This window comes from Heteronotia binoei, chromosome 1, assembly GCF_032191835.1.
Source record: "Heteronotia binoei isolate CCM8104 ecotype False Entrance Well chromosome 1, APGP_CSIRO_Hbin_v1, whole genome shotgun sequence".
Lineage (NCBI taxonomy): Eukaryota > Metazoa > Chordata > Lepidosauria > Squamata > Gekkonidae > Heteronotia > Heteronotia binoei.
This window is the reverse complement of record NC_083223.1, coordinates 156,519,358-156,536,102: the sequence shown is the minus strand read 5'-3', so window position 1 is coordinate 156,536,102 and position 16,745 is coordinate 156,519,358. Positions and strand designations below refer to the sequence as shown.

The window sequence follows — 16,745 nt, the reverse complement described above, 5'->3', positions numbered from 1 at the left end:
GTCGGGCCGGGCCATGTGCATCATAAAATGTAATGTCAGGTAGCAGAGATATAAACTTTATAAAGAATGCAGACAAATACAATTAAAGATTTTTTGAAAACTTTTTAAAAAACCTGCTTAAAACAATAGCACTCATTGGTCTTAAAAGTGCTTTCTTTGAAAAGCCAGTTTGGTGTAGTGGTTCTAACATTATATTTTATATTATACAAAACATTACATTATATTATAGCCAGTTTGGTGTAGTGGTTAAGTGTGTGGACTCTCATCTGGCAGAACCAGGTTTGATTCCCCACTCCTCCACTTGCAGCTACTGGAATGGCCTTGGGTTAGCCAAAGCTATCACAGGAGTTGTCCTTGAAAGGGCAGCTGCTGTGAGAGCCCTCTCAGTCCCACCCACCTCACAGGGTGTCTGTTGTGGGGGGAGAAGTTAAAGGAGATTGTAAGCTGCTCTGACTTTCTGATTCAGAGAGAAGGGTGGGGTATAAGTCTGCAGTTTTCTTCTTTGTATCTCTCCTGTGCGATCCAGGGAACTGGGCAAAGGAAGCTCAGGCTCTTTCCTTCCTTCCCCAGGGGACATGGAGGGGGAGGAGCCTCAGCCAAAAGAAGGAAGAGAGGATTGGCTCAGTAGCCCTGCTATGTGATTGAGAGAGTCTGGCAAACCAGGCAATCCCTCCCCCCTTCCTTTACAAGGGGGAGCCTCAGCCAATGGAGAGAATATAGGGGCTTTGCTCTGTGGCTCCTGTGCAATTGAGGAAACCTGGCAAAGCAAGCTGTGATGCACAAGGAATCAAGAGAGAGGAAGAAGGAAGCAGACAACAGCCAATTGCAAAGGGGCCCAATAGGAGCACTCTGGGGGCCTAATTTGGCCCCTGGGCTGCATGTTTGACACCCCTGCCCTATATGACAGCTCTTCAAGTACTTGAAGATGGTGATCATATCACCTCTCAGCTGCCTCCTCTCCAGGCTAAACATACTCAACTTCTTCAACCTTCTTCATAGGAATTGCTCTCCAGACCCCTCACCATCTTTGTCACCCTCCTCTGGACCCTTCCAGCTTGTCTATATCCTTCTTAAAATGTGGTGCCCCAAACTGAACACAATACTCCAGGTGAGGTCTTACCACAGTAAAGTGATACCATCACTTCATGTGATCTGGACACTTTACTTCTATTAATACAGCCCAAAATTACATTTGCCTTTTTAGCCACTGCATCACACTGTTGACTCATATTCAGCATATGGTACCCCTAGATCCTTTTCACACATAGTACTGCCAAGAAAACTGGATTTTCCTACCTAAATGCAGAACTTTACATTTTCCCCATTAAAATTCATTTTATTGGTTTTACCTAGTTTTCCAGCCTGTCAAGATCATCCTGTTTCTGTCCTCTACTGCATTTGCAACCCTTCCCAATGTATCATGTACACATTTAATAAGCATTCCTTCTATTCCTTTATCCAAATAATTTATAAAGATGTTGAACAAAACAGGCCCCAGAACTGATCCTTCAGGTACTCCACTTGTCACTCCTCTCCAAGAGGATGAGGAACCATTCACAAGCACTCTTTGGGTGCGACTTTTAGCCAGTTACAGATTTACCTAACAGTAACAGGATCTAAACCACATTTTACCAACTTGTCAACAAGGATAGTATGTGGAACTTTATCAAAAGCCTTACTGAAATCAAGATAAACTATGTCTACAGCATTCACCTGATCCAGCAAGGTAGTAACTTTCTCAAAAAAAGAGAGAGATAAGATTAGTCTGAAATGACTTGTCTTAGAAAAACCCATGTTCTTAGTAATCACAGCCATCCTTTCTAAAAGTTCCAGGACTCTCTGTTTGATGATTTGTTCTAAAACTTTTCCAGATATAGATGTCAAGCTGATGGGTCTCCTTTTTCCCCTTTTCCAATTCTCCTTTTTCCCTTCTTGAAGATGGGGACAATATTTGCCCACCTCCAATCTTCCAGTACCTCATGTGTTCTCCAAGAATTCTCAAAAATAATGGCTCAAGGCTCAGAAATTGCATCAGCAAGTTCTTTAAGTACCCTTGGGTGCAGTTCATCTGGCCCTGAGGACTTTGTTTCATTTAAAGAAACTAGGAGTTTATGTACTACCCCTGTGCTGATCCTAGGTTGCAACTAGGGTTGCCAAGTCCAATTCAAGAAATATCTGGGGACTTTGGGGGTGGAGCCAGGAGACATTGGGGCGGAGCCAGGAGCAAGGGTGTGACAAGCATAATTGAACTCCAAGGGAGTTTGGCCATCACATTTAAAGGGACAGCACACCTTTTAAAATGCCTTCCTTCCATAGGAAATAATGATAAGAGCACCTTCTTTTGGGGCTCATATAATTGGACCCCCTGGTCCAATCATTTTGAAACTTGGGAGGTATTTTGGGGAGAGGCACTAGATGCTACACTCAAAATTTGGTGAAAAGTCACATGGTGGCTGTGGGGGCGGGGCTTCCCCCCACTGGCCAGCTGACTGGGGGCGGGAAGAAGCCTGGGAAAGCGGAAGAACCCCCGCTGGGACCTGGGGATTGGCAAGCCTAGTTGCAACTCCCTACCCTCATTATTTGATCTGCTTTTGCCTCATTGAGCATCATTTCCCTAAGAAGAGAAGACTGAGGAAAAAGGAAGGAATTCTGGATAGCAATTAAATCTGATAACCTGTGAGGGGTATATGTAAATATGTGAGCCAGAGCTGGCTTCCATATGGAGATTTCTGCGCCCTGTAGCCAGCAGGATGCTCCCTTTTTTTTCAGGGAGGGGGGAGTAATTCCACACAGCTCAGTGCTGTTTTCCAAGCAAAATTCAATAGACTCCCAGCCTTTCTTCTTTTGCTCCAATTTAACAGGGAAATTATGTTGTGGCTGTGGAAAAAATCCCTGCGTGTAATGCCCCAAATTATTTCCCCACAAACTAGGATTCTAAATTTGGATTAAGTTTTGGTTCAAATTGCAGTTTAATTTCATTTGTTATGATATCTTAAAACAGACAAAGACATTTTGAAGCAGGACTTTTGAAATTACAACTGCTGACAATTGATGTGAATTTCCTACAGCAAATATTATTAGTCACTACATAAAATGGGACATTCTCCCCTTCCTACTTAATAATACCCCACCTTAGTTACATTCCAAATTACAATGCATTTTATGTGCTAGAATTCAGGACAATTTGAACAGCTGTATAAAGATTAACTCTGTGTGAGGTGGCAGTATACACACATGCAATACAACTATCTCTGTGTGAGTCTCAGATATAAGCGAAGCTTAAGAGTAATTACATGAAAGGAATGTGATGCTGCTGCAGGTATGAAACAGCCCTTTGAATGTCAGTGTTGAGCTACACACTCATTCTGCTGTGTGTCCTCACTGGCAGAAGCAAGGAGAGCAAGCACAGGAGGCAGGGGCCTTTCTACAGTAGTGCTAAGCCTCTGGAAATCCCCCTTCAGAGATGCTACCCTGGCACCAAGTTTGCAGCCTTCCAGGTGCTAGGGAAGTATGTTTTCATTCTTCAAAGCCTTTCTTTTACTGTCCCTCAGAGTGTTTTTAAAAGGGAGTCCTTTATTCCCTAATCTCTAGTAGTGCTTGATGAAGGTGGTATGCTAGTAAATGTATGATGGTTTTGCTTTTTATGTGTTTCAAAGGCTGCCCAATCACATTATTTTACTGCTGCTGTTTTTATTTTCTGTGCTTAATTTTTTTAATGGCCAGTGATGATGTTATTGTTTTAGACTACCTGCTTCTTGTTAATTATTTAAAACAAAATGTTAATACTCCATATCTTTGTTAATACAGATATGTATACCATAGTTTTCCAACTGTAGTTATAGATTCAGTTTATAATTTTCCTATCTGATCATAACATTAGCAGTGCAATACTATGCAGAGTTATTTCACTGCAAACCTACTGAAAATAAATGGGCTTACAATAGAATAACCTGGCAAAGGATCACACAGCATATCAACAAGTCAAGAGAACAACAAACATATAGAGAAAAGTCCTCCTAGTTAATTAGCTTTTACAACTTAGCAAAAATATATATGTTGGGGGGAGGGAGAGACACAACACAATGTATTTTATTTAGCATTTTTTTTAACTTTGTGGGGGGGGGGTTCTCCTTTGCTTACTTTTCTGAGCAGTCAGTAAATAGCACAAGAGGAGATGGGATTTTTGACAGAACTAAAACATAGCTGTGAAAGTTTACATCAGAGAGTAGCAAATCCTACTGTATCATTCAACAGACCAACAGATCAGACAAATTAAAAGAGAATGTTTATATAATATTAATAGCTGTTACAGTGAAAACAAAACCTCCATCCTCTGAAGTTCTTGGGACTAGACAAACCTTTATTCTGAATTTCTGATCCATCATGGCAACTTCTCTAAGCTCTTTTTGCAAGCCCAGAAAGATTCTGGAAAGTTCATTAATTAAACTAGGCTTTCTGCAAGACAAGTGGAATAAAAATATTCATATTAAAAGAACCCTGAAATCAAAAAACATATTAAAAGACACAGTGCAATCCTAAAATTTCTAAAATCACTGACTTCAATGGATTTAGAAAGCTATAACTTAGAATTGCACAGTTAAGAAAACAAAAGTCTTCCATGATGGATTTTATTGCCACAGCTCTTGTACTAGTTTTGCCAGAATTTTTTTTTTTACAAAAATCCAGAACAAAGAGATGTTTGACTTCTCTTGTAACCAAGACAGGCTCCGTCAGAGCTAGTAGGAAAGGATATGGTTAACCTTTGACTGCAAGGCAAATCCCAAACAATCTCTCCTTTATTACATTTTTGTGATCCTCTATTGCAGGGGCGGCCAAACTTACTTAACATAAGAGCCATGTAGAATAAATGTCAGATGTCTGAGAGCTGTAAGACATGAACATCGGATGTTTGGGAGCTGCAAGGAAGGCAGGCAAATAGATGAAGGGGAGGAGAAAAGAAAACAACTTTCAATACATTTTCCAAGTCACTGGCTGCCTTGTCTTGGGAGACATGATTTAAAGAGACAAATGCTTTCTCCAAGGCAATGGGGGCTTTGAGAGCCACACAATTTATTTATTTAAGGTAAATAAATATGTGAAAGAGCCATATGTGGCTCCCGAGCCACAGTTTGGCCACCCCTGCTCTATTGCTTCACTACACATCCTCATGAAGAGCAAAGGTAGAACCAATATAATGTTTAGTAACCAACTTTTATGCACCTGAGACAGGTGAATGTAAAGAAAAACTTTCACTTGTCATAATTCTTAATTAACTCAACAATAGAAAGGCTATCCAATCTCAGCCTATGCGGATTTTTACTTATTTAATTTTGGCTTTTAGCCCACCCTCCCCACAAGCAGGCTCAGGGTGGGTTACAACAAACAATACATAGTACAATATTTAAAATGTCACCATTATTAAAACCCAATTTTATAAAATTCATTGGTAATACACAGAAACAGTCAATGGCACTGTTCCATTACTCTGTCCCAATTTCCTCCATTTGAATGGGATCTAATCATACCCCATATGGATTATGTTTAGGTTATCATTGGTCTTTGTTGATTAAAAAGTTCAAGATAGTCTGGAACTTTCTGTCTTTAGGTAGCTAAAACTGAAACACTTTGTTCCAATTAAACTTCCAGCAACACATGCAGTACTATTAGCAGACCTCATGACTAACTAAATGCAAGCATCTCTAGCCTTTACACTCTACAAAAATAATCTTTTAAACTCAAATTAATGCTTAGTGTTGTAAAACACTCACACACTTGAAGATACACACTTCCAACTTCCACAATTTCCCAGCCCTCCACTCCTGCTCATGCATCCATGACTAGCCAGTTTGGTGCAGTGGTTAAGTACGTGGACTCTTATCTGGGAGAACCGGGTTTGATTCCCCACTCCTCCACATACACCTGCTGGAATGGCCTTGGGTCAGCTATAGCCCTTGTAGAAGCTGTCCTTGAAAGGGCAGCTTCTGTGAGAGCTCTCAGCCCCACCCACCTCACAAGGTGTCTGTTGGTGGGGGAAGGAGATAAAGGAGATTGTAAACCACTCTGAGACTCTGATTCAGAGAGAAGGGTGGGGTATAAATCTGCAGTCTTCTTCTAATTATTTTTCTCTTCTGATCTGCATGCATAAAATCAAAACAGATATCAAGGACCCTCTTCTGTTAGCCATTCCTTATTTGTATTTTTCCTGTCTTGTCTGTTTCCAACCTGATTACTTCTCTCTTTTACTGTCCAAAAACTTCATTTTGCCTTTCTCTTCATTACTTTGTCTTCCTATTTCTGTACACCAACCAAGAACCAACCATTTTTGGAAATGCTGAATTCATAGGTATCAGGTGTAAAGACAGATTAACCTGGTCACATAGCATCCACAGATGGTTGCAACTACCCCTCAGTCCATTAATCTACATGGCAGTACAGTCATCATAGGTGGCACAGCTCCAAGAACTGACTGTGAGGGGTCGCTGTGCAAAATTTACTGTTTTTTTTGGGGGGGGGGTGACCTGTAGCTCCATGGATTTCCATTTCTGAACCACCACATAACTATGCATGCATATCCTCATGCAACCTCCAGAATGTGAAGCTGTAGAACCCAGAGATCATTTGTAAAAGAGCAGATGCTTCAGAAGTTATTTCCCATTACAAAGCCTCAGCCAGTATTGTAAAAATATAGGGACTTTATGGCCAAATCACAATAAATCCAAATCTGTTTGGAGGATTAAAATTTAACTGCAGACCTGGTAACAATAAAGATTTTTTTGGAATGTAAAAATACCTATAGGGCAAGGCAGGACAGGCTTTTGCAGCCTGCTACTTAGGCAGCTCCTGGCAACACAGGTCAATGATGTAAACAGGAATCTACACACAAATACACACACCACCAAGAATTAACATGGACTCCTGGAGAAATAAAGCTGCCTATCATGCAAAAGGGTTGTTGTTCCATTTTATGCACAATATACATTTTAAGCAACAGTACTATAAAGGATAGGTGAGGAAGCACAGTCGATAAAAACATGAGGCACTGTTGGTCAATGACTTAAGTTGCTCAAGAACTGGATCGGGGCGGTGTGGCGGTGCTGATGTTGTTGGACCTGTCGGCTGCGTTCGACACGGTCGACCATCGGCTACTGACCCGCCGCCTCGCCGATGTAGGGGTGAGGGGGTCTGCCTTACAATGGCTTGCCTCCTTCCTCGAGGATCGGGGACAAAGGGTGGCAATTGGGGGCGAGCTGTCCCAGAGGCGCACACTGGATTGTGGAGTGCCTCAGGGGGCAGTTCTCTCACCAATGCTATTTAATATCTACATGCGCCCCCTTGCCCAGATTGCCAGGAGACATGGACTTGGGTGCCATCAATATGCAGATGACACCCAACTCTATCTGCTAATGGACGGCCGGCCTGACTGCGTCCCAGAGAATTTAGACCGGGCCCTGCAGGATTTGGCAACCTGGTTGAGGAAGAGCGGGCTGAAACTGAATCCAGCGAAGACAGAAGTCCTTTGTCTGGGTCGGGGCGCTCGGGGAGGGGAAATACCTCTCCCGGTCTTCGACGGGGCGCCGTTGAAAGCGGCGCACCGAGTTAAGAGCCTGGGAGTTTTACTGGAGCCTGCATTATCAATGGAGGCCCAGATTGCAGCCACTGCCAAGTCAGCCTTTTTTCCATCTAAGGCGGGCAAAGCAGTTGGCTCCCTTCCTAGAGCGCCAAGATCTGGCAATGGTGCTTCATGCAACGGTCACCTCGAGACTGGATTACTGTAATGCCCTCTACATGGGGCTGCCTCTGTGCCGAACCCGGAAGCTGCAGCTGGTGCAGAACGCAGCGGCTAGACTGTTGCTGGGACTCCCTAAATGGGAACACATACAGCCTGGGCTGCGCGAACTGCACTGGCTGCCAGTTACATACCGGGTTCGTTACAAAGTGCTGGTCATTACCTTTAAAGCCCTATATGGTCGAGGACCTGTCTACCTTAGGGACCGTCTCTCCTCATATGAACCCCAGAGAGCACTGAGGTCAGCCGGGAAAAACCTGCTGACTATCCCCGGACCGAGAGAGGTGAAGCTGCAAAGCACCCGTAACCGGGCCTTCTCCTCTATAGCCCCGAGCCTATGGAACCAACTTCCAGAGGAAATGCGGGCCCCGCGGGACCTAGAACAGTTCCGCAGGGCCTGCAAGACCTTCCTCTTCAGACTGGCCTTCCCTGATGAAAATGGAAATTGCGAAGGAAACCGCCATCAGAAAAAGTAAACATAGCACTAGCACTTTTAAAAATTAACTAATTTAATTTTAAAGCTTAACCAGATTTTAACTAAATGCTGATAATGTTTAATGTAGTTTTATTTACTTGTATAATTTAACTCTGAACCATGTTGTTAGCCGCCCTGAGCCTGCTCCGGCGGGGAGGGCGGGATACAAATAAAATTTGTTGTTGTTGTTGTTGTTGTTGAAGAGTCAGCTTGTCTTGGACACACTTGCACTTCCCTGAAGGAGCAAGTTCATAGTCTGGGGTGATTCTGGATCCTAGCCTATCCTTGGAAGGTGAGGCACATAGTGTCTTTGATCAACTTAAAAAACAAAAAACATGATCTGACCACTGTTATATATATTCTGATCACACCTAGAGTAAATCACTGTGATGCAGTTTACATGGGACTGCCTTTGAAACCTTTTTAAAAACTTCAACTAGTCCCAAATGCAGTGGCCAGACTACTGTTGGGAATGGGATCCAGGGACCATTATTACTCCCTTGCTGAAAAATCTGTGCTTGTTTTCATTTGTTTCAAGGAACAATTAAAAGTGCAGCTTTTACCTTTAAAGTTCCAAAATAGAAGAGATACTTAAAGGTACGCCTCCTCTTTTATTGTCTAGCTTGCCAGTAAAGATCCTCTTTCCAGGCCCTCTCTATGGCTTCGGAAGAGGATGGTGACCAGAAAGAAGATATTGGATTTATATCCCACCCTATATACTCTGAATCTCAGAGTCTCAGAGCAGTCACAATCTCCTTTACCTTCCCCCCACACACACACCTTGTGAGGTAGGCAGGGCTCAAAGAGCTCTTTACAGCAGCTGCCCTTTCAAGGACAACTCCTGTGAAAGCTATGGCTGCCCCAGGGCCATTCCAGCAGCTGCAAGTGGAGGAGTGGGGAATCAAACCCGGTTCTCCCAGATAAGAGTCTGTGCACTTAACCACTGCACCAAACTGGCTCTCAGAAACAGGGCTTTTTCTGTGGTGGCACCTCAACTTGAGCATACCCTCCCTCGTGAGATTTACCTGGTGCCTACTTTATTACTTTTGGTGCCAGGCTAAAACATATTTTCTCTACCCAGACTTTTCACTAATGAGTTGCATCATTGTTAGCCAGATTTTTTTTTGTCTGCTTCCAGCCTGAGAGCTCAATTTATGGTTTGTTTAAATTAAATATTGATAATTTAAAAGTTTGGTTTTATTGTATTTTTACATAGATGCTGCATATAAAAGGCGTATAATGAAACAAACATATTTTGTAGAGTAATTTGTTATCCATATTGTTTAATATGTTAAGTTACATAGTGAAGATGAATGCAATATTAGATTCTATATCTTATGCTATTCCTGATATTACTCAACCAAAAACGAGGAAAGATGAAACAGGCAAGAAAGGGAAGTCACCATGGTATAGTAGCCAGGAAGTTAGGCTAGGAACTAACAGGTCCCCACTATTTCAGAACCTACTATGCATTGCAGCTTGCTGAGACCTTGGACCAGGGTTTCCCAAACTTTTCTTTCCCGTGGCGTGGTTATTTTTATACTTCCCCTTCGTGGCCCACTAAAATTAGGGGGTGGAGCCAGGAGACTTTGGGGGTGGAGCCAGGAGACAGGAATTATGTCATTTCCTGTGGTGTCACTTCCAGGTCAAGGACCAAATGATGTCAGTTCCAGGGCACACTGAACCAAAACTCCACCAAAACCAAAACTCCACCTTTTCCTGTGATATCACTTCTAGGGCACTCCCCCAAACCTGCCTCTTCTTCTGAAGTAACTTCGTTTTCAGAAAAATCTCTCTGAAACTCCTGCTGAGCCAAAATGGGGGTGGAAAATGGGTGGTCTGCAACTTTTTCATACATTCCCAGGGTCCTCTTTTTCCACCCTCACACCTGCATGCACCTATCTGTTTGTGAGTTCTCCTCCAGCTTGCAAGCACTCCGAATGTCCATGTTCAATTGCCTGCACCACCGACACACCCCTTCCTCAACAGCACTGGCCAGTGTATGCAGTTGGAAGTGCTGTTGCTATTGCCATCAGGAATGCCAGTGCTGTGTACCATCCACACTGGGCCCTGGCAGCTGCTGTACCTCAAAATATGCTGACACATTTAGTAGGTCCTTCCTTCAGCTGCTACTACTGGAACCCTTCCTCAAGCTACAACCAAGCTTGCTTGGTTTCAAGAAAATCTTTTGACAGCTATTTTTCATACTTTTCCTTGACTGAAACACTGGGAAATTGCTGTGAAAGGTAGCAGAGAATTGTACTGCAATTAATGAATTAATTTCAAGGTATATAAAGTTCATACAAGCTTTTCTGCAGTTATCCCAAAAACGATATTTATGAGGGGCTTGCAGCTTTTTACTGGCTGTGTTTCCCATGCCTTTAAAAGCAACCTGTTGTGCAGATATTTAGCCAATGAACCTCTTTCATGCTTTTTAATATCTACAGGAGGAGTTTAATTTTCGTGTCAATAGCTGTTAAAAGCAGGACCAGTAAAATGGTGCCAAGTTCATAGTATCATCACTTCCAGTGCTGTTGAGATATATAGCAGTAATCTCCAATAATCTCTTTCTGCCCCATACCTCTCACTCTCATTCACTCACACAGAAATCTCTTAGAAAAACCAGCTGGCTACAACTGGGGGTGCCAATTTTTCATTGACAGAGCTCCTATGTCTGCAACAACAGTATGATGAACAGAAAAGTTTCATCCAGTAAAAATGGAAGAAAGAAAGGAAAAGAATGAAATGGAAGGAAAAGAAAAGAAAGGCATGGAAAGAAAGAACATAAGAGAAGCCATGTTGGATGAGATCAGTGGACCATCCGGTCCAAAATTCTCTCATACAATGCCTCAAAAGCACCAGAATGTCCACCAGTGGGGCCAGAGCACTAGAAGCCCTCCCACTTTTGCTTCCCCCCACCCCAAGCACCAAGAATACAGACAGAGCATCCCTTGCAGACAGAAAAAGAAAGAAGGGGGGACAAAGGGGAAAAAAGCTTTACTCACCATCAGATTACCCCAGCCAGCAACAATTCTGTCCAGGGGTCGTTTGGTAAAAAAAATAGCTACTGGAATGCCCACTCCCCACCCCTCCCAGCTTAAAAAACACACACGCCCCTTGTTTGCTGCCCAGGTCTCCTGGGAAATCTCTCCAAAAGAACATACTGCAAGGCACATGAAATCTCATACCTTGAAAAACACTTAATGGATCTAAAGTACCAGTGTATGCTAGCTTTTCTCAAACACTGGAAGAGGGGGAGAAGGAAGGAGAGGCAGCCCAGCTCCTCTCTGCACAACACAGAGACGGGGGAAAGAAGGAAGCCAAACAGAGCTCAGACTTTGCAGCTTGTGTCAGTCTTCAAGGCTAGCTTTTCTCTGCACAACACAGAGATGAGGGAAGGAAGGAAGCCAAATGGAGCTCAGGCTTTGCAGCCTGTGTCAGTCTTCAAGGCTAGCTTTTCTCTGCACAACACAGAGATGAGGGAAGGAAGAAAGCAGAGCAGAGGTCATGCTTTGCTGGGGCTAGCTTTGGCTTTTCTTGTGATCCAGTAGTGAGGCTTCCGTGGCCCGGTACCAGGTCCCGACCCTGCAAATGGGAAACAGTGCCTTGGACCATTCACCTTCAGCATAATCACAGGGTTGTAGTGAGGTAAAATGAGGAAGGGGAAATCATGCATGCTGGTCAAAGCTCTTGGATGAAGGGATAAAAACATACTAGAGAAGTCATGATTGGGTAAGCAATCAAAAGTATACATAATTTTAAAACAATGCACATGCTAAATTGATGCATGAGGCATATAGGAAGATCCCATAATGTACCCTGATAGGGCTTCAAAATCCTAGCTATGTCACTCCTATGTACTGCATCTACTGATATGAAACAGTCATTGTTGCAAAATCACTCATAACAGAGAACAGTAACAATGGATTTCATGGATATACTGCTAAAGAAACAATAAAAAAGGAATTCGACAGGGAAAGAATGCAGAAAACTAGGAGCATTTTTGTAATAGAAAAAAGGACAGAAAGTGTTTAAAATGAAGCATTCCAATAAAATAGGCTAATTGGGCCTTTGTGGAATAACATGAAAGCTTTCATCACTTACCACCAAATTCTAAAATTATTCTACCATATCATGCTCCTTTCACTCCACTGTGGGGGTCACTGAGGATAATTTCTTCATCACTCTAAGGATAATTTCTTCATTTGAAATTGAACAGGTCTTTAGGAAGTTTTCAAATGTGGCTAGTGCTATAAGTCACACAAACAACAACCCCTATCACCACCCCATAAATAGCAGAGCAAGTAGAAAAAATGAATGATTTATCCACACATTGGTTACAAGTTATGCAATTAAGCACCTCAGACTGACAATGGATATAAAAATGAAAGGAGCCACCTTAAAAACTTTTTCAGAACTCGAAGTGGTACAGCATGACCATATTTCCAAAAGGTGAACAAGATGGACAAGAAACATCAGCCCATATGTTAGTCTTTCTGTCTGGCACCACTAGCATGTTCAGGTCAGGTCAAGTATAATCAGTAGTCCTGCCTGCATTAAACTGACCTCAGTAAAATAGGATTTTGCAGTTCTAATAACCCATGTATGGAGGGACACAAAATTCAGAAGAGACGGCTACTCCAGCCCCTTCTTGTAATCAAAGAACACAGGAAGGTGTGCATATTTTCTAAGAATGCAACACAGTTGAGCTAGTGGACACAAAAACTTTGCTGGAACAAGAAAAGAAACCCACATGAAACTGGACTAGATTATCCTGCACTGTAAGGTAAATGAAATCACATTATGAAAGGAACAAAAATGGTAAATAAGATGGTGCTTTTGACACTCACTTCAAGAAATCATTGCACTGTGGCTTTGCTCTATCCTGTCAGGAAGGGGCTGTGGTTCAGTGGTAAAGTCTCTCATTGGCATGCAGAAAGCCCCATAGTCAGACCCCAAAATCTCCACTTAAGAAGATCAAGCGGTAGGTGATATGAAAGACCTCCACCTTAGACTTGGAAAGCCACTGCCAGTCTAGTAGCCAATACTGACCTTGATTGGCCGATAATCTAATTCCCTATAAGGCAGCTCCATCTGTGCTTCATCTGTCCAGGCACTTATAAAAAAAATTCATTCATTTCAAGCAACACAATAATTTAAAATAATGTGTAAAACTTCTTGTGATTATAACATTTCAACATGGCAGAGGAAGTACAAGTTGTGTTCCTAATTTTAAAGAACTATTCAGAATCAAAATACTTACTGTTGCTTGACTTGAGATCTCTGTGAAGGATAGGAACTATGGCTTCTTCATGTAGGTAGAGCATCCCCTGAGCGATCTGTACCGCCCAGTTGACTAGTACGTGTGGAGGTATGCGCCGGCCCCAATGACTTCCACTAGTGGTTGGAGAAGCCCCTGACAAAGCTCTATTGAGGGGTCCTCCCCTAGCAAACTCCATAACCAGGCAGAGGTTGGGCTCCTGTAAACAGGCACCATGAAGCTCAATGATATTTGGATGTTTCAACATGGAGAACAATTTTGCTTCTTGCCAAACACTTTCTGCAGTGGCTGTGATGTCCTCATCCGGGTCCTGCCGAGCTGCTTTCACGGCCACTTCCTGGCCCTTCCACATAGCTCTGTAAACTTTGCCAAAGCCTCCAACTCCAATGATCTCTTGCAGCTCCAGGCACTGGAAGTCAATTTCTGCAAGAGAACCCAGATGGTCTTCATCACTTGTAATATGCCCATCACCCTTTGCTGGACTTTGGGCTGGATGACCAGACTTCTCCAATAATCCCAGCTGGGGATGCTGACAGCATCCTGGTTGATAAGTCACATAGTTGGCTGGGAAGATACCAAGGCGGTGGCGGATTTTGCCTGCCCACCAGCCATCATCTCCAGAGACGGCAGCATCTTTAGAGAGAACTTCAACCACTTCGCCCCGCCGCAAGCTCAGCTCGTCTTCTCCAGTGGCTTCATAGTCATACAGTACAGTCCAGAGAGGACAAGAGGTGCCACTGACCCCCAAAGTCCCTTCAGCCACTCCCAAGGAGCTCAGTAAAGCCATAGTCACAGTGGTGGCACTAACCACATCAAATTTAGCATCAGCATTTGGAGCTATCAAGGAAGCCCCTGTGGAAAGCCTCTCCTCACTGCTTTAGGCAAACATAAAGGTGGCGGTAGAGAAAAATGGACACTGTGCATGAGGAAGAAGAAAGCAGCAAGACATGCGAGCCCAGGAAAGAGGGAGGTGAGGTCTCCAGAAGACCAGGGCAAGGTACACAGAAGCGGAGCAGAAAGAGAGGGAACAAAGGTTGGGGTCTAAACAGGAAAGAAACATAAAGAGCGGGGGGGAGGGGAGGTCTGGGCTCAGGCCCGGGAGGGACCGCAAAGCAAGTGGGGAGATCTAAGATAATGGAACCCTGAGGCAGAAAGAGTTAGGAAAGACCCATACAGGGGAGAGAAAAAGGAGCGTACGGAAAAGAAAACTTTTCCAGTCTACAGAAGAGCTAGGGAAGGATCGCCAGAAGGTCAGAGGAAAGTTAGTGCAGCGACTGAAGAAGTTGAAACCGAGCGGAAAAACACTAAACCTGCTCCGCACTGGTAAAGAGCTCCTCCAGCACTCCAGCAAGCGGCGCTGGATAGAGGTCCCGCGCCCAGGTGAGAAGGAAGCAGCGGCACGGCGGGAGAGAGACGCAACGCCGGGAAGGCGCCAGCCACAGGTAAAGGGCTGGCTGTCGGCGGTGGCGGGAACTGGAGAACGGGAACTGCAGTCCAAGACGGCGCGGAAAGCAGCTCCTTGCCAGCCAACACGTCCGCCGCCCCGAGAAGCGCTTGGACACCTCGGATTGGCTGGCACAGGGCACGTGACGCGGCAGCCAGGCGCTGGGTGCGGGTCATGGAGTGGAGTCGGGCAGGTGGCTTCGCCGCTGTCCCTACCGCACCGGCCCCCGCGGGCAGGCTGCGTGTTTGGCAGGGGAGCGGGCGGAAGTGCTGCGGGAGAGCTGGCGCGCCTTGGACGCCCGGAGGCGGCGAGACCGGTTAGGCAATAAAAGGCTCGCCATCCTCGCAGGCAAGGAACCCGGAAAGAACACTGTGCTTGTTCGAAAGAAGAGACAAGGAATTGGAGGGTGGTTCCTTGTACCTCTCCGTAGCTCCCTTCCGCGGAAATATCGCTAACGTTTGTTTGAGAGAAACACATCTTCACTTTCCTCGCTAATTCTAGTTTGTCGTTAGCTCCTATCTTCCAGACAAGTTGCAGCAAAAAAAAGTTTGCTTGTTTCAAAACGATGTGGATTTGTATGATAGGATCTGCTATCTTCGGGAAGCAAATGACATAGGGAGCAGTTCCGCTGCCCTACATCTCCCATTAAATCGCTAGCCACTTCCGGGGGGGGGATATTGGAGGTCGTCTGAAGAGTTGCTACATATCAATATCTCAGCCTTGGAGCGTTATTTCTCTCTCTGGACCGCGTGCAGCAAAACATAAAGTGACATAACATAAAAGAGCACAAGAAGAACCCTGCAGGATCATGCCAGTGGTTCATCAAGTCCAGCATCCTGTCTCACACAGTGGCCAACCAGTTCCTCTGGTAGGGTTACCAGATCCCCCCTTGCCATTGGCAGGGTGGGGTTGCCAGATCCAGATTGGGAAACTCCTGGAAATGGAGCCTGGGGATGACAGTGGGCTAAGTGGGCGACAGTGCCATATGGTCTACTGTCCAAACCATCCATTTTCTCCAAGGGAACTGATCACTGTAGACTGGTGATGAACTGTAATTCAGAGGGATCTCCAGGTCCTATCTGGCATCTGGTATCAGTATCTTCTGGCATCCCTGACCTTAGGCACTGAGGATAGAAGCCAAGTAAAACGAAGGCCTTCCTTAGATGTTTCCTCAGGGTGCTGGGATTCAGATGTTTACTGACTCTGAATGTGGATGTTCTCTTTATTGACCATAGCTAGTAACCACTGATAGAACTCTCCTTTGTCTAACCCCCTTTTAAAGCCATTTGTGCCAGCCACCTACATCCTCTAGCAGCGAATTCCACATTTTAATCACTTATCTAAAGAAGTATTGCCTTTTGTCTATCCTGAACCTAATGCCCACCATTGGATGCCCTCAAGTTCTAGTATTTTGGAAGAGAGAGAAAAAGTTCTCTTTGTCAACTCACTGCACTTCATTCATAATTTATAATCCTCTATCAAGTACCCCTCTAGTCATCTGTTTTCAGAACAGACTATTCAGACTTTCTTGATAGCAAAGGTGCTCCCACCTCTTTATGATCTCAGGTGTCCTCTTCCGTACTTTTTCCACAAGTGACAACAGCAATGTCTTTTTTGAGATACAGTAAACAGAACTGCACACAATATTCCAAAAGAGGCCACCATAGATCTATACAGCAGCATTATAATATTGGTTGTTTTCTTTCCAACCCCTTTCCTAATGATCCCCAGCACAGAGTTTGCCTTTTTCACCACTGCA

At 44.2% G+C, this 16,745-nt stretch overlaps 1 protein-coding gene across 2 annotated transcripts in view; it reads right to left on the bottom strand.

Annotated features, from left to right (window-relative positions):
• MAP3K21 (mitogen-activated protein kinase kinase kinase 21) overlaps positions 1–14,607 on the bottom strand; it is a 96,401-nt gene extending 81,794 nt beyond the window's left edge. For both annotated transcript variants that reach the window (XM_060242985.1, XM_060242993.1), the window contains exon 1: positions 13,525–14,607. In XM_060242985.1, the coding sequence (XP_060098968.1) occupies positions 13,525–14,329 (805 nt within the window). In that variant the 5' untranslated portion in view covers positions 14,330–14,607. The remainder of the gene's footprint in view (positions 1–13,524) is intronic.
• Between the last annotated feature and the right edge of the window lie 2,138 nt (positions 14,608–16,745).